The 22,953-nt window shown below is 40.7% G+C and overlaps 2 protein-coding genes across 4 annotated transcripts in view; one reads left to right on the top strand and one right to left on the bottom strand.

Moving 5' to 3' along the window:
- The window catches only part of PLA2G7 (phospholipase A2 group VII), a 49,006-nt gene extending 47,191 nt beyond the window's left edge, over positions 1-1,815 (top strand). For both annotated transcript variants that reach the window (XM_024122008.3, XM_024122010.3), the window contains 2 exons: positions 956-1,104; positions 1,542-1,815. In XM_024122008.3, coding sequence (XP_023977776.1) covers positions 956-1,104; positions 1,542-1,684 — 292 coding nt within the window. In that variant the 3' untranslated portion in view covers positions 1,685-1,815. The remainder of the gene's footprint in view (positions 1-955; positions 1,105-1,541) is intronic.
- Positions 1,816-4,590: 2,775 nt separating this feature from the next.
- On the bottom strand, positions 4,591-17,163 carry TDRD6 (tudor domain containing 6). 2 transcript variants are annotated; one of them, XM_024122005.2, is made up of 4 exons: positions 11,034-17,163; positions 9,241-9,365; positions 7,876-7,965; positions 4,591-4,777 (listed from the first exon to the last, which is right to left on the bottom strand). In XM_024122005.2, exons 1-4 carry the CDS (start codon positions 17,098-17,100, stop codon positions 4,748-4,750), a joined length of 6,312 nt encoding a protein of 2,103 aa, XP_023977773.1. In that variant the 5' UTR covers positions 17,101-17,163; the 3' UTR covers positions 4,591-4,747. The 2 variants fall into 2 exon arrangements, with proteins under 2 accessions (XP_023977773.1, XP_023977774.1); XM_024122006.2 differs by lacking the exon at positions 7,876-7,965.
- Between the last annotated feature and the right edge of the window lie 5,790 nt (positions 17,164-22,953).

Below are 22,953 nucleotides of genomic sequence, written 5' to 3'. Positions count from 1 at the left end.
CGTATGCTAACACATATATATGGAATCTAAGAAAAAAAAAAAGGTCATGAAGAACCTAGGGGCAAGATGGGAATAAAGATGCAGACCTACTAGAGAATGGACTTGAGGATATGGGGAGGGGGAAGGGTAAGCTGGGAAAAAGTGAGAGAGTGGCATGGACATATATACACTACCAAATGTAAAATAGATAGCTAGTGGGAAGCAGCCGCATAGCACAGGGAGATCAGCTCGGTGCTTTGTGACCACCTAGAGGGGTGGGATAGGGAGGGTGGGAGGGAGGGAGTCGCAAGAGGAAAGAGACATGGGGATATATGTATATGTATAACTGATTCACTTTGTTATAAAGCAGAAACTAACACACCATTGCAAAGCAATTATACTCCAATAAAGATGTTAAAAAAAAAGGCCATTCTATTTGATGTTAGGCTGTTGGTGAATTTCAAGTCCATCAATAAGGGATATTTATGAGGTGCTTACAGTTTAAATACTACAACACAAAATTTTGTTTGTCTATCTTTTAACCTACTTAATCCAAGGCTTAAATGCAAAGTGTTTTTGCCCAACAGCAAATAGATATCCAGTTAAGTGTGGTGGTAAGGGGGCAGGATTCTGGCTCTGAGTTCAGGGACCCTCAACATATAAAACATTCCACCTACTCAAATTGAAAGTAATCATGTCCTCTACAAAGCTGGAATCATCTCTTCTAAAACCAAGATGCCAAGAAAGACAGGAATCTTTGCCTCATTGATCTAGAGGGGAGGAAGAATATATGCTCTAGGACCCCTAAATGAACAGCTTTGTGACCCTCAAGTACATCTAAGGAGATCAAATCTACAAGTTTTGTTTCCTTGATTTTCATAAATAGGCCAACCAGGCCAGCATCTTTCCTGCACCGCAACTTCGGAAATAATTTTGTCCAACAAAGTGATTTGTAAATGTCTTCTTTCTCTTTCAGGGGTTCAGTCCATCAGAATTTTGTTGACTTCACTTTTGCAACTGGCAAAATAATTGGCTACATATTCACACTGAAAGGAGAAATAGATTCAAATGTAGCCATGGGTCTTAGCAACAAAGCTTCGTTAGCATTCTTGCAAAAGCATTTAGGTAAGAAAGGGATCTTCTTTCCTGACATAAATCAGATGATTCTCAGGAAAAAACTATCTATCTTAACTGTGCATGAGTCCCATTTTGACTGTTCCCAGTTGGTTTACAATGGAACACTGTAGTCACTCCATTTGAAAACAATTTAATTTTGCTGCTTTGCGTACTATGTGTCACAGGCAGCAAACCTACCTGTTAGAGCTAATAGTCTTTCTGTGAAGGCTGGGGCGGATTTCCATGCGGAGGATTCGGACAGCATAGTTCCTCAATCCCATCTCTCATTCAGATGTTGCAGCCACACAGAGCTCACACAGAGCCCCTTGCCTCCATAATGGCGACACAGTGTGGGTCGTTTGTGAGGCTAGGGTGCCACCTAGAGGCACTGAACTGTTTAACACTTTCCAAAGTTGAATATGTTTAGTGACATTTGTATTTTACAGGACTTCAGAAAGATTTTGATCAGTGGGATTCTTTAATTGAAGGGGAAGATGACAATCTTATTCCAGGAACCAACATTGACACAACCAACCACCATACCACCCTGCAGAACTCTACAGGAACAGAGAAGCCGAATTCAGATTAAAAGAGCTTTTTAAAAAGTCTTGTTTAAAAACTGTCTGAAAGTGTGTGTGTGTGTGTGTGTGTATGATTTTAATGTATTTTCTCAAATAACTCATATTTGAAGATGCAGGCTATACCACAATAGTGATTGAAGCTTGGATTAAGATTTTTTTTTTCCTTTAAATGTAAAGAAAGACTGCTACATATAAAAATCATATCAGCCTAAATTTTAGTTTTACTAAAGTGATCCTTTCTCGGTGTCACAATAAAAAACTGATTTTACATTACTTTAATGGACAAGTATATTAAAACAGGCATCATGCCATTGAAAATGTGTTACAATCACCTAACACTCCCTAAAAACATAATAAAAACAGATTTTCTTGCCTCTTTTTTTTTTTTCTATTATAAGCAGTAGAATTGAGTTTTAGCAACATGGTCTTCTGGGTGGGATTTGGTAGCACTTCCCCTTGACCTTGGGTCATGGTAAGAGAAATCAGGCCAAGCGGATAATAAAGCCATTGCTTGGGCTTCCCTGGTGGCGCAGCGGTTGCGCGTCCGCCTGCCGATGCAGGGGAACCGGGTTCGCGCCCCGGTCTGGGAGGATCCCACGTGCCGCGGAGCGGCTGGGCCCGTGAGCCATGGCCGCTGGGCCTGCGCGTCCGGAGCCTGTGCTCCGCAACGGAAGAGGCCGCAGCAGAGGAAGGCCCGCGTACCACAAAAAAAAAAAAAAAAAAAAAAAAAAAAAAAATAAAGCCATTGCTTTACCGGGGGATGGGTGCGCCTGCACAATTTCAATATAATGACTAAACGGGGAACGGATGGGGGTAAGAATATTGGTGACAAAGCAAAGGCAGCAGATTAAAGCAAGTTGGTAATTTGTTTGCATTTACTTTAATGGTTTACCTCTGAGGCACTCTATTTACTAAAGAAAGGTGCATATGATTCCAGCCATCACACATTAAATCACTGATTCACCCGAAGGCTGCAACAGATAAGAAAGGACATAATTTTAACTGCCTCATTTTCCACTAATTTTATTGATATTTAATGAATTTTTAAATTTTATATGTAGTAGTGGGAGGGGAAAAGCACAATAAATGGAGGTAAAAAGATAGCTGAAAGATTTGTGCACTTAAGTTTCTGGGAGTCATGGAAAATGTGTTTTGTTTCCCAAGGGGTATAAACATTTCTGCCCCTCATCAGTTAAGTATATTTTGGTCTAAGAATGGTCTTGTTCCTATGAATTCTCCATAATTAAGTTTAATTAAAGCCTGTGTGGACAAGGATAATCAGTACTTAGTAAGCAAGCCTGGTTAACTATTCTATCCTTATTCCTTTTGCCCAGTTAATAAGTAACTGTGTTTTCTGATTTGGCACTCAGGCCTATCTTAATGTTTTAATGTGCAAAGACACTCATTTTGAGAAATATGATTTCTCCTCTAACTGTTCAGATTAAACATTTTTAAATAGAGAGTTAAACTGCTTAGCATGAAGCTGATGGCTTTCCATAATCCGACCCTAATGCATCTTCTCTGACCTTTTCTCCCAGTAATTAATTCACAACTATATCTCCTACATGAATGAGCCAAATGTGTCTAATCATTATCCCAGGAACAAGGAATATACTCATCAACCTCAATTACGTTTAATGCAGAACCCTCTCCTTTTTACGTGTTGAAATTATACCCAACTTTTAAGGTTCCTAATTCTCACTATTCCCATCAGGCTTCAGGGTCTCATGTTTCAAATACATACATCTTTTTCCCCATTCACATGTAGCAAACCTCCTTACTCATTTTAGAAATGGATAACCATTCCAATTGTACTGATGTCCCATTCAATAGCACCTCTTTAAAATCCTTTGTTGGTGGCACATGCTGATGCTGAAAGGAGAAAATAACTGCTGAAAGGATCCATCGAGTTAAAGTTTAAAAAATACAACCTACCATAGTGCATACTGAGTATCTTTTGGGGGAAAGAAGGAAATATTTATCAAATGCCTACTCCTTTTCTGGCACTTTACATATATTATTTCTAATCTTAAAAACACTGCAAGAAAGGTTTTATTAACCCCATTTTACAGATGAAGAAGGTCAAGACACAACAATGTTATAATAACCTACCCAGGTCACATATCTAGTAAGCAGCATATAGCTAAGATCTGTTTCCTAAAGATAGGACCTATACTTTGCATACTACCACTTATGCAAAACCATGTTTTAAAAGCATGGGCTTTGAAGTTAGATGGGTCTAGGTTTGATCAAGCCTCCGAGATTTGCTAGCTCTTTGACATTAGGCAAATTATTTATCTTCTCTAAAAAGCTTCAATTGTCTCACCTATAAAATGTGGATAACATTAATATGCACCTCAGAATCAAGGATTAAATGAGAAAATGCATTTAAAGTACCAACTGAGTGATTAACACATAAAAGCTAACATTTAATATTACTATGTTTCCCCCAATTGTAGAATGGTGGTTCGTTCCATGACTATAGATATTCCAGAACCACAGATATTTCCTTTTTAATGAAATGACACCACTATACTTTTAAGGACAAACTTTATTCAAATCTTGTGTCATATTAGTATACTTCTAAATTCAAACAGAATATTAGTCAAAACTAGACAGAAAGGCAAAGCTTCAGAAAGAAAACAAAAATTTTGAAGGACTTACTGCTAACAAAGCCATCCTCCCAAGTAGCATCATATAATATGCTTGTCATAAACCTATAATTTTCTATTTTAAACACTATATTCAGAAGAAACCCAAATAGTTTTTTTTTTGCAGTGTGAGTAATGTGTTAGCAAATTGTTTAGCAAAATAAATCCAACTGATTAGAAAGATAATACATTTAAAGGGAGAGGAAAGATCCCAGCTCCGTATATGCAGAAATAGCACTATAAATACACTACACAGGCAGCCTGAGATCTGTTTTGTTTTGGACACATATCAAGCTTTTCTGAAACGACAACTTCTTATGATTATGTGCCCTCAATTTTCTGAAATATTCTGTTGGTCTGGGCGAGGTAGCACTTGTTTAAGAGCAGCTTCTGACTGACAGGCCACGTTTATGGACGCAGTTAAATCTCTATCATCTCCAGACCTCTTTTCTGAAACAAGATGAGAAAAACCTCAAGTTGAGAAAGAAACATAAAAATAAGAAATGTGTGTGTGTGTGTGTGTGTGTGGCGTGGGGCCATGCTGCAGCATGCAGGACCTTAGTTCCCCGAGCAGGATCAAACCTGTGCCCCCTGCAGTGGAAGCACCGCGTCCTAACCCCTGGACCGCCAGGGAAGCCCAAGAAAATTCTTTACATGGGTGCTACCATGACAAAATTAATGTCCTCTAAAAATGGGGAGAGGGAAGAGATGAGCATTCTAATTACTACAGGGAATTATTCCGACTGACATGCTTTTTTAAAATATTTTGGTCCTCACATTGTACCTATTATCATATAAAACTTCTCGAAAAAGGTTATGAAATTGGCATATTTTATATTTTTCTAGGATGATATTTGGTAAGGCTGATAACCAATTCGTTCTTCTCTTTCCTTAGTGCGTATTTTTCACATAATACTAAAGTCACCAAAAGCTGATTTCATTCTCCATGTGCCTCAATCTAAGAATCAGTGTGCTACTTACAAACAAGATCATGCAATAACCAGGAACATCCCAAAAACGGAATTATCATATACACTAAAAATCTCAAAAGAAATTCCAAGAGATTATTTAACAAAGATCATTTGAACATCTGAGCTAACAGAAAAAATCCTTTAAAATATGAATTTATCATACACCTTCAAGATTAATTCAATCAACAAATTCCCTGTATTTCAAGAAATCCTCTTCTTGTTTACTTATCACCATTTTTAGCTGAAGTGGTTTTTATTTTCCTACTGCTAACATCCAAGGCAATGGATAAACCATTTTTATTTGAGGGATTCAGGGTAATCGTACCTTAAAGACTTGGCAATTCTGGTTGGTAAAAGTATTTTGTTTTAAAAACACAAGTTACCTTTGACCACAGTATCATCCAATGACAGGCAGTAAAGATCTTTTCCCACTGTCCGGAATACAGCCTAACAAAAGAAACCTTTGGATTACTACCACTTCTTTATTATAAATACAAAATAATTAAAATCAGAAAGGGGACCATAGATACACCAGAAAAAATGTTAACAACAAAAAGTAATCCTATTAAGACTATGCCAATTTGATTTTATAATGAAGTATAACGTCAAGTATATTTTCTATTCTTCAAATACCCATTTATCTGGACTATCTCCACTGTAGCATTCCATGCAGGGACTAAAGTGTCCTTTTCCAATTTTCAGCTTTCAAGAGGTGAAGAAGGTCAATGATTTTTTTACAGTGAACAAATTCAATGACCTAAATGTCCAACAAGAGGAGAAATGGTTTAATGAATCATTGTCCAGTAATGTCGTGTAATATTATGCAGCTATGGTCTTCTGGTTGCAGCCAAGATGGAGTAAGCTGACTTACACTGATTACAATGGAAAATTCTGGAAAGAATACAAAAAGCAACTACCTGAGCCTTCTGAAAAGTAAATGTAAAGTAAAAGTAAAAGTAAAAACTTGAATAACGACCCAAAACAGGGGTGAGTTTCACAGGATTGTTGGGTTTTTTTGTTTGTTTGTTTGTTTTCTCTTTTTTTCTTCCTTTTCTCCTGTTTTTTGACCAGATGTTGGGCCAAATCAGAGCTGCCAGGCTGGGGTGGGCAGCAAAACTGAGCAAAATCCCCTCTTTCTAGCCAGTGGAGTGGAGAAAGAGGCCCCAAATACTAAAGGGTGGGGCGTGGGGGGGAAATCCCTTCACTGTTTTTCTTTTTTTCTGCACAGCAGTCACAGTGCAGGCACCTACAAATCTGAGGGAATACGCTGGCCAGTGGATTGAGGAAAACGGCCCTTTGTTATCTGAAGAGTCGAGAGGCAGGGGGTGGGGTGCGGGGTTTTCTCTCTCTTTTCTCTATCTGCTTCACGCCTGAGGCAGGCCTGTCAAACAGAGCTGCCTGATCAGCACCCAGGGAAACACTGGGAGAAGCATGCTTTCTGGCCAGAGGACCAGGAAACGGGGCCCCTGGGGGCTGAATAAGAGAGGAGCCTTGGAGCCTCAAAGTATGGAGGAAATCTCAGAGAGGAAAGGAATTGGAAAATTTGAACCCCTAATATTACATGTGAACCTAAGGTCATCCCGAACGATGCAAATGCAGAACAGTATCAAGAAAAGAAAAGCATAGCTAAGTCTTTAACCCCTGAGTGACTGTATAAACCTCTGCCCAAGTTCTAGACTAACCCCTCCGTGTCTTATGCCCTGGGCATACCCAAACATTATAGCAAAGATGTTGAAGACTAAACTGACACTGGAACCACCAAACACAGAGAGAGAGAGAGAGAGAACTTGTGGTATGAACCTAATCAGGTTGACCACCTGCTAAAACAAAAACGTTAACATTTTCCAGAAGATTTTAACAGCCTCCAAAGTCTTACAACATCATATTCAAAACATTCAGAATATAATCCAAAATTACTCAACATACAACGAACAAGGAAAGGCTAATCATTTCTTAAGACAATTAGTAGAGGAAAACCCTGCCATGACGAGATACTGGAACTACCAGATACAGATTTTGTAGCAAGAAGTTCAACAAACTGCAAACAGGATAAACTCAAATGTCTAGACATACCATAACAGCATGGGAGATTGCCTACCGTATAATCTTAAATGAAGAACACAGAATATAAAACTGTACAATGAAATCAACCATGTTCAAAATATGTAGATGATATATTTATATTCCATATAAACAGAAAGATTATTCAAGAAAACCAAACTCATCAGTCCATTTGCCTTTGGAAGGATGTATTACAGGTGATTGATACTTCCTCTTTTTAACTTTGCCATATTCCCAGATTTTCTGCATCAAACGTATTTCATAAAGGTCACAAATGCCAAACAATTTTCCTTTTTTTAAATCCCAAAATGAAAATCAATGAGTAAAACATTAATAAGAGATACTGGGCATAAAATCTAGAAACATTGCGTTATTGCTATTTTCCACTGTTATTATTACAATAGTAGTATTTTTTCCTCTATTATTCCTAAACACAAGGGCTTTGGAAATAGTTCCAGTCACCTTTCAAAATGAAAGAGAACACTCTCATTAATTACTATTTACATAAACCCATACCTCACATGGACTCTTATCCAATTTGGGTATACCATTCCAGACATTCTCAGGGTTCACTACCTCTTCCATACCATTTGAAAGGTTCAAAACCTACAGGAGAAAAAAAAATAGTAAAAACTGGTCATTCCAAAAGCTGTAACTGATTTATGTACCACAGCAACCGTTTTTAAAATGAAATACTTTAAAAGGTAGTTAAATGATTTTATTGAACATCAATATTACATTTCAACTCAATGGTACTTCAGTTCAAAACACGTACGTTGAATATCTATGCCTAGAGATCAAAGGCATAAAATTTAGATCTCAAGAAGTTCAAAATTTGGTGGAGAAACAGACCACTAAGCAGACAATTACAATACAGTGTAGGAAGTACAGACTCCTGCAATAGGAGGTATAGGAATACAATACAGGTATAAAGCTTTTGTTGGCGGGGGACAGAGAGGAGTGAAGAGATGCAGAGATTTAGAAAATAATGCTAGTGAATGCTTCCTGGAAGAGGCAATGGCTAATCTTTTAAAGATAAGTGGAAATTAACCAGTTTGGGAAGGGGACAGAATACAGGCAAATAGAACTGCATTGTTAACTATATCAAAGAAGCCAAACACAAGAGTATATATAAGAGAAATCAAGCAGTATGGTGTTCATCTAATATAAGATACAAAACCCAAAGGAGTAAGACCTAAGGCTGGAGAGGTACATGGATGCTCAACCCCAGAGAACCTCCTGTGGCACGTTAATGACTTTTCTAGACTTGAGGATCTCAGATTTTCATGGTGCAAGAGTATACGTTACTGGTCCTTCCCCTGGAAATTCTCAATCAGCCAACCAGGACAAGGTCCAGGAATCTATCAATACATTTAAGAAATGTGCCAGGTGATTCTGATTAAGGTGGTTTTCAGACCACGGGAAAAACACAGTCTACTGGAGGTTTCCAAGAGGTTTTCCACAAGCGAATGATGGAGTCAGATTTGCATTTGACAAACTTCACACTGGCAGTGTGGAGAATCAACTGAATAAAGACTAGAAGTAAACCAATAGAAGGTTATTAGAGGTATCCAGCTGTGAAACGAGAGACTTAATCAACACAGTGGCATTAGGTATAAAATTTTTTAACTAAGAGATAAGAAGTGGAAAGTGCAGAACTCAGTGACTGATAGATAGGATTTAGGAAGTAAGGCAGATGAAAGAGCCTTGGATGCTTATATATGAACTTTTTAAATGATTTTTGCACTGCATCAAATTATCAGGGGGAATGAGCAGGTAAATAATCTATTCAATTGGATTTTCTAGTCTGATAAAGTTTGGTAAAATTTCCTTAACAATCTGCAAGTACATTTTGAGACAAAGTACTTCAGTTTTACATACCCTTGTGCCTTCTTCAGCTATTTCCAAAATCTCACATTTAGACCACGTGTTTCTTAGACTTGACCACACAGCACATTTGGATCCGACAGTAAATCCTTTCAGAGTGTAGGTGTTCTCTGGTTGAGCTGCCAAATTGAATAGAGCAAGACTCAATGCATACCTCTTAATTCCTTAAAGATATGCAAGCAAAGCATTTCCCTAACATGCATTTACTATTCTCATATCATCAATATCACATATGGTACAACATGTTCTAAGTCTCCCTCCCTCGATTTTATTTTTAAATTCTTCCAGTGGCCCTTCCCCTTATAATTCCTTACCACTCTCCTCAAAAAAACATGACCACGATGTGCTGTTTTTTTAAGGATGTGAATCTGATTTCTAACATTGAGAGTTGCTACTTAAAGCTGGCTATTATTGCCAGATGTAATGTGGTCTGTGGTTACAACAGTCATTTCTACAACAAAGCAGCATGGTACATACAAGTGAGCAGACATTTTTATCACAAAGCTGTTACTTATTATTAAAATCTGACAATGAGGACTAAAAATCCAGGGTGGTATTTAAATAAATTACCATACATCCACAGGATGGCATACTACAAAACTAAAATATTTTTGAAAGCATATTTAAGGGATTAAAACGCAGGATTCAACACTGTATGACAGTATGACCTCTAGTTAGTTTTTTAAACTGTATGTAAGTAGACACACACAGAAAGGGTGAGAAATGTCAGGAAGGAAGTATATACACCATCATAGCATTCACAGTGGCCATTTCTTGGTGGTGGAATTATGATGATTTTCATTCTCCTTAGTCTATTGTTTTCTCTATTTTGTACAATGGCTCAAATCTAATAATATAAAAATTGACACTTAAAAAGTCTAACATTGATTTTTAAAAACCCTAAAAGATAGCTATTTTGTGTAACTTTCAAATCTCATTAAGTAGCCAAGAAAATAGCCCCAAAATAATTTATAAAAAAGTTAATGAAGGGCTTCCCTGGTGGCGCAGTGGTTGCGCGTCCACCTGCCGATGCAGGGGAACCGGGTTCGCGCCCCGGTCTAGGAGGATCCCACGTGCCGCGGAGCGGCTGGGCCCGTGAGCCATGGCCGCTGAGCCTGCGCGTCCGGAGCCTGTGCTCCGCAACGGGAGAGGCCACAACAGAGGGAGGCCCGCATACCACAAAAAAAAAAAAAAAAAAAAAAGTTAATGACAATAAATGTTCTCCAATATTTACGCATGGCTGTAAACTTCCTTGATTAATACAGTCTCCCTAACTCGGTTTTTTTAAGGGTTTCTAAACGAATGGCAAGGTATATGATGAAGCAAAACAGTTAATTCTTAAAACTGTGCTGAAATGATCCCTACTGTAAATGCATGCCTACATTATGCTTGGCAAAGGAACACTATATTTTTCAAAACTTACCAAAAAACATAACCTCTTGATTTTAGAGATGATTTGTTTATATTTTAAATGTGATTACTTTTTGGAGACACAGACTTGAAGCATTCTATTTTTAAAAGCAAAATTAATAATTCAGCATTTCACCCAGCATATAAAGAATTATTTTACGTTGATTTTACTACTTAACTACCCACGTTTAAAATACCCTTCATAAAATCCAAATCTGATTCTCTTCTCAGGTTTTAACCTTCCCTCCCCCAAATTAATATTTTAAAAATTCAAATAAGAATTATTCTCTTTTCTTTAAAACAAATATGTACTTTTCACTTAGTTAAGTAAAAGCAAATGGGAAAAAAACAACAACAGCAACAAAACCCGCACATACCCGAGACATGATCTGGTAAAGCGTGATTGTGTTTCCTTCTGGGTTCTTCTTCAGAAAACACAGAGTTCAACGATGACACGGCATCTCTAAACAGAGATGTATATTCTGTAAATACTTCTTTATAGATATTCATTTCAATCTGCATCTTGGCATAGCAAGTCTTTCTGTGCTGGCACAGCCTATGCTCATCAAAGCATTCCGCACAACTGGACCTTCTTGTGTCGTCAGCACACAGGGATTCTTGGGCTTTCTGACTAACTCTTAAAGACAAAGGGTTTATTTTGTCCTCTAGACACAGCTGGGCTGTAGGTAATTCTAGTTCAGGCTGTTTCTCGGCTTCACAGTTGAGGGGCAGTAGCCCTGGCAATGGTGGCAGGGTGGCCGCTGGGTCACAGCCTTGGGGAAGAGGCACAGACAGAGGTACCAGGCCCAGCTCTTCTTCCTCCTCATCTGCAACTAAGGAATGCTGCAATTCAATGGATTCCAGCTCCAGGAATTCTTTGGACTCATCATCAGGAGAAAGCTCCACCTCAAGGGAATTCAGTTCCAGTGCCTCCTTTGTTTCGGTGGCATGTGATAACAATGTGCTAAATCCTGTAATTAGGTATTTATCATCAGACTTTGCTTTGTCACCCAGATGGCACTCGACTTTACCTTCCAGCATCTCAGTGCCAATTTCATCTTTGCCTGGGTTTTCAAAAGTTTCAAAAATGTTATCAGTTTCGGGGTCAAAGAATTTACCTGGTTTGGTTTCAATGATGTTTAAGTCTTTGTCAATTCTTTCCAAGAGCTTACCTGTCTGTGATTCGACATAGAGTGCTTTCTCTTGTCCAGCTTTGCTACTTGATTTCTGAAGCCCAACATTGGGACTGAGGGACCCAAGAGCTCCCTTTACGTCTGGGCCATTTTTTTCATAGGGCAGGTCACAGTCACTCACACCAATCTTTGAATATTTCTTCATTTTCTCACTAATACTTTCGCCTTTGCTTTTCAAGTCAACGATGGCTAAAAGGATATCACAAACATCCCTTTTGATTTCTAATATTGTTATCTCCAAAATATCTTCTGTTACTATTTCATAAAAGTAGTCATTTCCCTCTTGAGGGCATGCACCTTCTGAAATATTAAATCCTGAGAGGCAACATGGAAAGGCTTGCATGGGAACTGCCAACAGTTCAGAAGGGATGTTCCAGAGGGCTTTGGGGTCCACACAGTCTTCAACGTTTCCAAAGTCCACAAGCCTGACAGACACAAGAGAATCTTCACAAATATTGGTGACAAGCGCCCTGTAGTAATGCCCGTCTTCTCTGTATCTCACTATGCAAGGATCTCCAATATGAGGGCAGGGGATGCAGCTTCTCCAAGCTGTCACCTGCTCTCCAGCAGTTTGTACTTCCACTTCTAAATACTGAAGTTTTTCTGTGTCCGCAAACTGACACCAAAAATATTCAGGTCCATCGATCACCGTGGCATAAGCTCGTATCATCTTCATCTTTGGATTATACCAGTTAAGAAATACAGAAGTGTCTACGTCTGTTTTGTTGACAGACTTTGAACAGGCACCTTTAAGTATTTGGGTAGAAAGTCCTATTTGAGATTTTTCACTGAAAGCATATCTGCTCATCATATCTTCTGCTATGATCCCATGTTCATCAGCAAGAATAACTTCCCATTTGTCTTGAAATTGAACAAATTCGCATCTTAGTTGAGCCTCCTCTGTCCTTCGGGAAAAGTAATGCATCATTTCCTTATGGTTTAAAATCTTAGGAGCTCCAAGACCCCTTAAGGAACAGTGAATGCACAGTCCGGGTAATAATGCATTAACAAGGTCAAGTTTGCCTACTGTGTTGGTGTGAACCACAGAAACATTGCCATAATCTATAAACTGCACAGAGAGAAGGTCATTGGGTTGTTGTTCCTTGACCACAGCACGATACCATAAATTATCTTCTGGGAAAACAGCACATATTATATCTCCTATTTGCAAAGGTGGACCTGCATAATATTCAGGTCTTGTTCTAGCAGTGTTTAACCTCTCTGAAAGATGATTAATCTCAGCCTCATCTTCTGTTAGTTGAACATAAAAGTCTGAAAGGTCATTTATATGAGAAACATACACAGTTGTTTTAAAGCCAGGCATTATAGTCTTCTGAGGGAACTCAGAAAATTTTAGAGGCAAACCTTTGTTACATGAATCTCCTATTTTTCTCTCTGGAAGAGTGGCTTCTAGTTTTGTGGCTTTCAAAGGGGGCGCAGCCGAACTTTCTAATTTCTTTTCTACTGGTAATGGATACACTTGATTATTTTTATTTGCCACAGAGTGCTGATATCGAGTGACTAAGTTTGTCTTCATTGAACTGCATACAAATTTGATGTCCTTACATGCTGAGCTAATCTTAGGTTTGTATGATTCTCCTAAGATCGCCAAACTGTCTGATTTGTTCTCTATTGATTTACTTAAATACTTTGTAGGTGACAACTTCACAGCTTCCTTTTTTGCTTCTAGAGTTTCAGTTGTAGAGAGGAGTGATTCATTTTCTTTTTTTCTTGTCCCACCTTTGGAACCCAGGAGTTCTAACTTCTCATTAATATTAGCATTAATTTGAATACTGTCATCATATAGTTCTAAAATCAGTCTTCCATCTGTATCTTTTGCTACAACCAAAGCCTTCAATGACTTATCTGAAATAGTCTCCTGAAACCACATTGTAACTTCTTCTGGTATATGATCAGGAATATCAGATAATGAACATTTAACGGCTTGCATGGGCAAAAGTAAGACATCATATGCATCGCTAGGTATTGGAAGCAGATCATCATTTGTTACCACATAAATATTCCCAAAATCAACAAAAAAGACTTTACTTGGTTCTTTTTCTATAATTATCCCCCTATACCAGTTTCCATCAGTATACCTGGCAAGGCACAATGTGCTGGGGACCAAGGGAGATGTTTTTAAATTCAGCAAAACTTTACTTAATTGTGTAATATGATATGACAACTGTTCTAAAATATTTGCATTTCTTCCCAGCTGGCAATAAAATGTCCAAGGGTCATCGACATGTGTTATATACACTGATTCTTCCCTTCCAATTTTCGTATCATGTGTAGAATAGTAGTAAGAACGGAGCTGAACAGAGGACTCCAGAGGCTTCTGAAGTTTTACTGGTCTTGCAAGTCTCTGTTCTACCAAAAAATGGCATGCACTCTGGAAAGGTGTTAGCAAATCCACGACATTAAACAGTTCTTCAACGTGAATGGAAGCCAAAGCAAATATTGTGCATTTTAATTCTAGATTGTCTTCCCATGCCTTATGCACAAATTCACTAAAAGCTTGGATTGCCTTTTCATCCCAAACAAAAGGATTGTGACCCGTTGGTTGAATTAAATTATAAAGGCTGCACCTAAAAGCTTGAACCTTAACCTTGAGAAACTCTTCACTAATTGAATAAATATTCTTCACAGATACTGCTTCTTCGTCTCCATAATCTACAAATATGACGTTGACATGCTCTGAAGATTGTGCCCCAGTAATCAGAGCTCTGGACCATTTTCCACTTGCTGTTCGTTTTGCCAAACAAGCAGGGGTGGTTCCCTGGTAGGGAGTAGCTGTATTCTTGCAATGGTCTTGAATACTACACATTAGCGCTTTAAATCCTTTTATGTTCCTGGTCAGCTGGCACCAGAAATAGCCAGGGTTTTCAACATGAGACACTTTGACTTCTACTGTACTTCCAACTTCTAGCTCCTCTTTACAAGAAGAGCCTGGCTTAATGTCCAAGAAATTCTGTACAAGAGGAGAATAAACAGACACTCTTTTCTCTTTGTCCTGTACAACTAGTCCAGTTGAAACGTTTGTCACAACTGTTGTGTCATTCACAGTTTCTGGAACAGCTGTAGTTTCACCCTCTCTCTTGACTTTGTGTTCTACTTCCTTCTTGGCAGAAGATATTTTGTTATTGTCTGCAGTAAAATGGTTTGAAACATACCCTGGAGAGTGGGCACTTATGCAAATATTTTCCTTTGTTTCAAATTCCTGATACTTGGCAAATCCAGCCTGAGCAATTACCTTACTAACATTTTCTTCCCCTGTTCTTGATTCATCAAGAATCTCAATAACATACTGACTATCCTGCTTATCAAGGACATGGATAACTAATTCTTTGTGGAGCACAGTCTTTTTAAAAAAGGAAATTGCCTCCTGGCTCCAATTTTTTCCCAAAGGCCAAATATCAGCCAGGGTGCACCTCAGGGCCAGTATTGGTAGCCGCCTAAACTGAGGGAGCAGCATTCTCACATCATGCAGGTCCATATTTTCTGAATTGCCCCGGTCAACAAAGAATACATCCACACTCTTGTCGTCTAATCGGGTGACCATAGCCCGATAATAGCCACTTTCTTTCCATTTCACACAGCAAAGGTCATCGGCTTCAGGTTTCAAAACAACACCATCCAGCTTACTGGCAGAGGCATAGAAACTGCACATTCTCCTCATCAATTTGCTGAAGGTGCCGTTGTGTTTCCTCAACCTAATCCAAAACTCAGAAGGATTTTTCACAAACTCCACCTGGGCATCATAGAAGGCGTTCATCTTTAACCTGATAGATCTCAAGGCTGGGAGTGAAATCTCTTCATCCACTTCTTCAGCAGAAGACTGAGACTGAAAAGCTGTTTCCAGTTCCTCCTCCCCGCCACCCTCCTCCTCCTCTATTCCCTGGCTCTGAAGGAATCGGTCAGCCAAGCAACAGGACTGCACTCCGAACACACAGTTAAGATTAATCCCATCTTCTCCATACAGGGTGACGTAATACACATGCTCAAAGGAAGAGTAAAATTCAATCTTTGCGTTCACTGCCTGGCCCAGAAACAGTGCCTTCAGGTCACCGACCTGTGACCGAGACCAGCCTCTGCCACCATCCCAGAGTCCGTACAAAGCGCAAGGGTACGTCACCACGGGCACTCGAAAATATTTGGGCAGCAAGTAGCGAAGGCTACTACAACTCACTAACTCCTTCCTTCCATAGTCCACATGAAGTACCTGGGCACAGCGCTGGGGCCGGAAAGTCTCAAGCAAGAGCGCTCTGTACCAATGTCCATCCAACCCGCAGGATGCGCACGGAGAGCCCGGCTTGTCTGGGCTCTCCTCCCTCTCCTCCCAGGTGGCACTGGTATAGTTCTCATCCCCTGTCCCGGGGGAACCCCTATATATCTCGGCCATGCTCTCAGAGAGGTGGTGGATCTCCTGCGAGAGGCTGCGGAGCTGGCAGTGAATGCGGTGGGGATGGCACACCTGGGTGACCACCATGGGCTCTGTCACGCCCAGCTGCAGCTGGGGGTAGAAGTAATCCAGGCCAGGCTGCTCCTGCTTGGGCGGGATTCGTGGGACGACAGGGGCCCCGGGGCCCAGGACAGCTGTGGTGGCTGAGAGGTAGCGCTTGAGCAGGGAGCGGAAAAGGCCGTCGGGCACCTGCCGGGCCAGGCCGAGCTCCTGCATCTGCTGGTACAGCTCGGGCACCTCCAGGAGGACCAGGCGGTGGCGCAGCAGCACGTCCAGGACCCGTCCGTGCATCTCCTTGCCCTGCAGGTTGCTAAGGAAGTCCACAGCGCTGGCAGCCCAGTGCTGGGGCTTGCCCCCACCCACGCCGCCGCCACCTGCAGGTACCAGGCCAGCCAGCACGCAGCCCAGCACCTCCGACGGCAGGTGGAAGAACTCGCTGCGCCCAGGCACCAGCGAGCCCGCGCCGGCTGTGACGGTGCGACCCTCGTCCAGCAGGAAGACGCGGCTCTCCTGCGCCTGCCGGCTGACCACGCGACCGCGGTGCCACAGCAGACCCGCCTGCACCAGGCACAGCTCGCCCGGCGAGGCCGAGGCACCGCCCAGCGCCCACGGGCCGTGCGCGGCCGCCGCCGCTTCCTGGATCTCCCGGCTCAGCCTCACGTACTCGTCCCGCCGCTCGCCCACCAGCCCCCAGAGCTGCACGGGGATCACCTCGGGCTGCACGTCCACGAAGGACACCCGCAGCACCAGCGAGGTCCCCGGCGTCGGCAGCCCCGGCGTCGAGCACATCTCTGCCGTGCCGCCCGGCCCGCGAAGCCCCCGCGCCGCTGGAAGGAGAGCCCCGCAGACTCGGGCTCGCAGGACACACGGACTGGGAAGGACACCAAGCCGGGCGTCCCCGCCGCAACGCCGCCTCCGGTACTCCCGGACTCGCGCTGACTGGTAAGACCCTACGGCCCGACCAACCGCCCACGGTTGCGCCGCCGCGCAGGCATTTGTAGCGCGAGGCGGCCCGGCTTCCGGCCGGGCGGTGGGGCGGAGCCGGCCCGCGGGGCGGCAGCGGGGACCGGTGCTGGGGGGCGCAGGAGGGGCCTCGAGGGCCGAGACGTGGCGGGATCCGGACGCCACCTGCCTCTTCTCAGAGCGCCTTCGACTCTGGAGCACGCAGGGAGCCGGCCGGGCCTGGGGCGGCGGCGAGGCCCAGACCACGCAGGGACCTCCTTTTCGGCGGTCCGGCTGAGACCGACGAAGCCCGGCGAGCCCGGTGCGGTGCTAGCCATTGCAGAACCGGGGAGAAGAAAGGGAGGCGCCCACCGCACGTTCTGGGCTTTGGGCCGGAATTCTCGGAGGCCCGGGGCTCTCCTGCTGCGGGCCGCGCGGGGGCGCTTGCGCCCCCGGGGCAGGGCGTTGGCTGTGTGCTCTCAGCGTTGTGGCCTCGAGCAGGTAGCTGACCGTGTCTCTTCTATGAACCTGTTTGATCGCCTGGATGGATGCAGTTGTGATAAGGGTTAAATTAAAGTATGAGAGTATATGAAGACTGTTAAATGTTTCTTTCCCCACGATTACCCAGTGTGAGTTTCTCTGCTCTTTCGTTTGCCCACTTTGCAGGCGTTTAGTCTTCATTTACGTACGGAGCTAGCACAGAACTGGGCTCAGAGAAGGAGGTCAAGAGTCATGGAAGAAACATGACTTCCAACGCTTGCTGTATCTGCTATGGCGGAGGGCCTCTTGGCTGGACTGTCGTTCTTTTTCCCACCTAAATCTTACCAAGGTAACCCTTAGGAGGCTCTGTTTGTCAACGGGAAGGGGAATGGAAAAGTGCAGGCAAACTAGGCGTAACTCCCAGAGTTACTACATTTGTGCTGAAATGTTTGTTCATTGGCGAAGTTAGGCACAGTCCTAGGGGTTTCTCATACTTTTCCACTTCACTTTTTCACATTTTGAAATGTCATCAAATTTAATAATAGGTGAAATCAAGACAGTGCTTAATATAACCCTGGCCTGACTGTGTAAATCTCAGTGTCTTCAGTCTATCCAGATTAGAGGTTGCCAGGTGCTTCCAAAGCCTCCCGTGCTTGCTATGCAGTTTCACATTGTGTGGCAGTTGTCTTTGATCACTCTGTCATCCCACCAGCTTGAAAGCGCCTTGTGGCAAGAACTGTTTGTTGCATTCCTGGAATCGAGCAGGGGGGCTGAGGCAATAAATACTCGCTGAATGAATATATGAAAGAATGATTTTGATTTCTCTAAAATGTTAGACTTTTACCTGATAAACTCATCCTAGAAAACTCAGTTCAATTTTCCAAATTTTCTCTAATGTTTTACATTAATAATGGAAGAAAAAGAAACATTTGGTTTAAACGCATCTAGCAAGTTCTAGCTCAAATGTCTCTTCCTCATGACTTTACTATTCCCAGGCAGAATTGATTATTCCCCCCTTTTAAATGCCTCTATTATATTATCTATCACATCTTGCGATTGTTTCCTTTTGCTCTGTTCTACCAGAGTGTGAACTTCTTGAAAGCAGGAACTCTTCTCATTTATTTTTGTATTCTCAATGCCCCGCACAGTGCTGGACTTTTGGTTAGCACACAATAAATGTTTAACAAAAAAAAAAAGTAGATAATCTGGCACTATATCCTTGATGATGGAAGGAAGGAGTTCATTATAAAATGGTCTTACTGTCATTTGGGATTGTTTGATCCAACATGGAATCATGATTTCAACTAATCTTCTATTTCAGTTCAAGCTGTGTAACCCAGCTCTTACAGAGACCACAGCTTTGTAGACAACAATCTAAGCAAATGACTTCTGTTTCCTGTTTAACTTGCCCCCCCACCCTTTTTCTGTAACTCAGAGCCTCTAATCCTCAATGTCAAGGTGTATCATGTAGCTGATGGGCTGATAGGAGCCATTCCTCACATCCTCCCAGATATTTCCAGTGTCCTGCCTCTGCTGCAACTGGGATAGGTAGCTTTACTTTGCTCTGTCTTGCTCTGCTGCTGGACAGGGATCTTTAAAAAATCAGACCATGGCACTGTGAAGATTAAACTCCTGCTCTATATTTCCCATACTTTATTAAGCAAAATATCTTGAGTTCCATAAAAAATAAAAAAAACTTCGGTCTTCTTTTTTTTTTTAATTAGGGAATTCCCTGGCGGTCCAGTGGTTAGGACGCCACACTTTCACTGCCCAGGGCCCAGGTTTGATCCCTGGCTGGGGAACTAACATCCCACAAGCCATGTGGGGTGGCGAAAAAAAATTTTTTAATTAAAAAAAAATTCCTTAATAAGACTCCAGTAGTCTGAAGAAGTGGTATCAACTGTTGTATATGACTTTTATTTACAACCTCAGTGAAGCTTAATAAATTAATGATGATTTCCTAACATGAAAGCACAAAACTTTCCTCCTCTTAGGCTTAGAGGGCCTTGGCCTCAGAAAAAGTGAGAGGGAGTAATCCGATCCTTTTACAAATATTTAAGAGTTACAAGAGAAAAGGATAAGGTGAGGGATAGAATGTTTCTGAGAGATATTTGGACACTATATCGTGAGTTATTTCAGCATTTTTTTATGGAAAAAATGCAGAGAAATTGGGCAAAACATATGAATCCTTTATTCTGTGCTATCATATCTGTATATGGAGAACTCTAAGCAGAAACATGTACACTTTAGACTCTGTAGTTTCTAACCAGTAATTAGCCCCGTTTAAAGATGCTTACTTAGAAAATTACTGTTTAATAAATATTTTTTAAAAATTATTCAAGTGAGAAATACCCTGTTAAGAGAATGAAAGGACAAGCTAAAAGGAAGGACAGGGAAAAAATACTTGCAAACCACATGTTTGACAAAGGACTTGTATCTGCAGTATATAAAGTACTCTCAAAACTTAACAGTAAAAAAAAATTGAAAATGGGCAAAAGATATGAAGAGACATTTCACTGAAGAGGATATACAGATGGCAAGAGCAATATGAACAGATGTTCAACATCATTAGCCATTAGGGAAAACCATTAAAACCACAAGCATATATCATGACAACCCAGGATAATGACTAAACTAAAGCAACAGTGATAAATATCAACACTGACCAGAATGTGGAGAAACTGGATCATTCCGATTGCTGGTGGGAATGTAAAATGGTAGGCCACTTTTTAAAAACTAAATGTGTACTTGCCATATGACCTAGCAATTGCACTCTTGGGCATTTATCCCAGAAAAATGAAAACTATGTCCATGCAAAAACCTCTACATAAATGTTTATAGCAGCTATATTCCTAATAGCACCAAACTGGAAATAACCCAGATGTTCACGGGGTAGATGGTTAAATAAACTGTAGTACATCCATGCCATGAGCTATGACTCAACAATAACAAGGAAGAGTAATGAACTCTTGACACATGGATCAACTTGGAAGGTTCTCAAGGGAATTATGATGAGTGAGAAAAAAAAAATCCCCAAAGATCACATATGTATGAATCAATTTATATACTATTCTTGAATTAACAAAAGTATGGAGATAGAGGACAAATTAGTGGTCGCCAGGAGTTAGGGATGAGGGGAGAGGGGTGAGTGGCTATAAAGGGGTAGCAAGAGGGCACTGTTCTGTGTCTTGAATATGGTGGTGGTTTATATGAATTTAAGAAGGTAATAAAATTGCATAGAACCAGACACCCACACACACTTGTAAAACTGGTAAAATCTGAATCTGTGGGTTATACCAATGTCATTTTGCTGGTTTTGATTGTATACTACAGTTACTCAAGATTTGAAGATGTTATCATTGGGGGAGGACTGGGTGAAAGGTGCATGGGACTTCCCTGGACATTTTTTGCAACTTTATGTGAATCTAAAATGATTTCAAAATGAAGTTTTAAAAAAATTCTATGAAATTCAGATTTCAGTGTCCACAGCTAAAGTTTTATTAGAATATACACACACACACAAATAATTCAAGACTATGCCATTATATGGGGTCAATTAGAGTAGAAGGAGCAAACCAAGGAAAGTTATTTATCTGTCCTCTTGGTTTCCACATCTGAAAATGGGTTTAAGACACAGACCTTACAGGAAAGTTCTCAAGCATGATTTAAGTACAGTTAACATGTGTGCATTGAATAAATACTTGAGATGCAAAAAAAACATAAAAAATCCCTGGTTCTCATTGCAGGATGACATGGACAGTGAACTTTTCTAAGTTAGTTTTCTCATCTATAAAAATGGAATTATACTTAACTTTATTATGAAGATTAAATGACACAATATAGATAAAGGTCCCACCACAGCAGGCATATAACAAACTAGAGTTATTAGTAATTAAATAAAATAAAAATTTAAAATACTTTCTTAGTTCTACTAAGTTAAAGGTTAAAAAATCTTAAATTAGATTTTTTAAAAATTAGGTTTACTGAGGCATAATTTACATAGAGTAAAACTCATTTTTTTAATTGTGTAGTTTGATGTTTTGACAAATGTACACAATTACATATTTGTATACAGTATACAGTGTGCATTTGTATACAATATAAATGCACATCACCACAAATGTACAAATATATACAGTTGTAAAGGTACACCACCACAGATAAAATATAAAACATTTGTATTATCCAAATGGTTTCCTAATGCTTCTTTGCAGATTATCCCCTCCCTCCATCATGGGCTCAGTTCCTGGCAACCACAGTCCCTGGCAACCTCTGTCCCTGGTAACAACTGTCCCTATCATTTTGCCTTTTCCCAAATTCATATAAATGGAACCATACAGTTTGTAGCCTCTTGTGTCTACCTCCATCATTTAGCATAATGCCTTTAAATTCATCCATGTTGTCTGTATCAATAGTTTATTTTTATGATTGAATAGTTTTTCACTGTATAGACATACATTTATTCGCTAGATAATGGACTTTCAGGTTATTTCCAATTTGGGGTGATTATCCATATAACTGTAAACATTCATGTACATGTTTTTGTGTTGACGTAAGTTTTCATTTCTCTTGGGTAAATACCAGGAGTAGGATTGCTGGGTCATATAGTAAATGTATGTTAACCTTATAAGAAACTGTCAAATTATTTTCCAAAATACCATCATTCTGCATTCCCACCAACAATATATAAACTGTTCTGCATCCTCATCAGCACTGGATATTGTCAGGCTTTTTCATTTTAGCCATTCTTGTTGTCTGTAGTGGTATCTTATTGTGGTTTTAATTTGTAATTTTTAATGATGTTGAATATTCTTCATGTGTGTCTCTGCCATCATCTGTCTTCCTTGGTAAAGTATCTGATCAACTCCTTTGCCCATTTTTAAAGGTATTGTCACCTTATTTTTGAGTTGTAACAGTTCTTATACATTCCGGATACACGTTTTGTTATCAGATATGTGTTCTGTGTATATTTTCTCTCACTGTATGGCTTGTAATTTTCTTTTTTTTTTATTAGTTATCGATCTTATACATATCAGTGTATACATGTCAATCCCAGTCTCCCAGTTCGTCACACTCCCCCCCCACCGCTTTCCCCCCTTAGTGTCCATACGTTTGCTCTCTACATCTGTGTCTCAATTTCTGCCCTGCAAACCGGTTCATCGGTACCATTTTTCTAGGTTCCACATATATGCATTGATATACGATATTTGTTTTTCTCTT

Source organism: Physeter macrocephalus, chromosome 18, assembly GCF_002837175.3.
Source record: "Physeter macrocephalus isolate SW-GA chromosome 18, ASM283717v5, whole genome shotgun sequence".
NCBI classification, from domain to species: domain Eukaryota; kingdom Metazoa; phylum Chordata; class Mammalia; order Artiodactyla; family Physeteridae; genus Physeter; species Physeter macrocephalus.
The sequence above is the reverse complement of the archived record's forward strand: the minus strand, read 5'-3'. Positions and strand labels throughout refer to the sequence as shown.

Excerpts from the sequence above, each read along its gene's own strand:
- TDRD6 (XM_024122005.2), bottom strand. The coding sequence starts at position 17,100 with ATGTGCTCGACGCCGGGGCTGCCGACGCCGGGGACCTCGCTGGTGCTG. Across the intron at positions 7,966-9,240 it reads TAGCTGAAGAAGGCACAAGG|GTTTTGAACCTTTCAAATGG; the intron begins GTATGTAAAACT and ends TTTCTCCTGTAG. Across the intron at positions 4,778-7,875 it reads TGGATAAGAGTCCATGTGAG|AAAAGAGGTCTGGAGATGAT; the intron begins GTATGGGTTTAT and ends ATCTTGTTTCAG.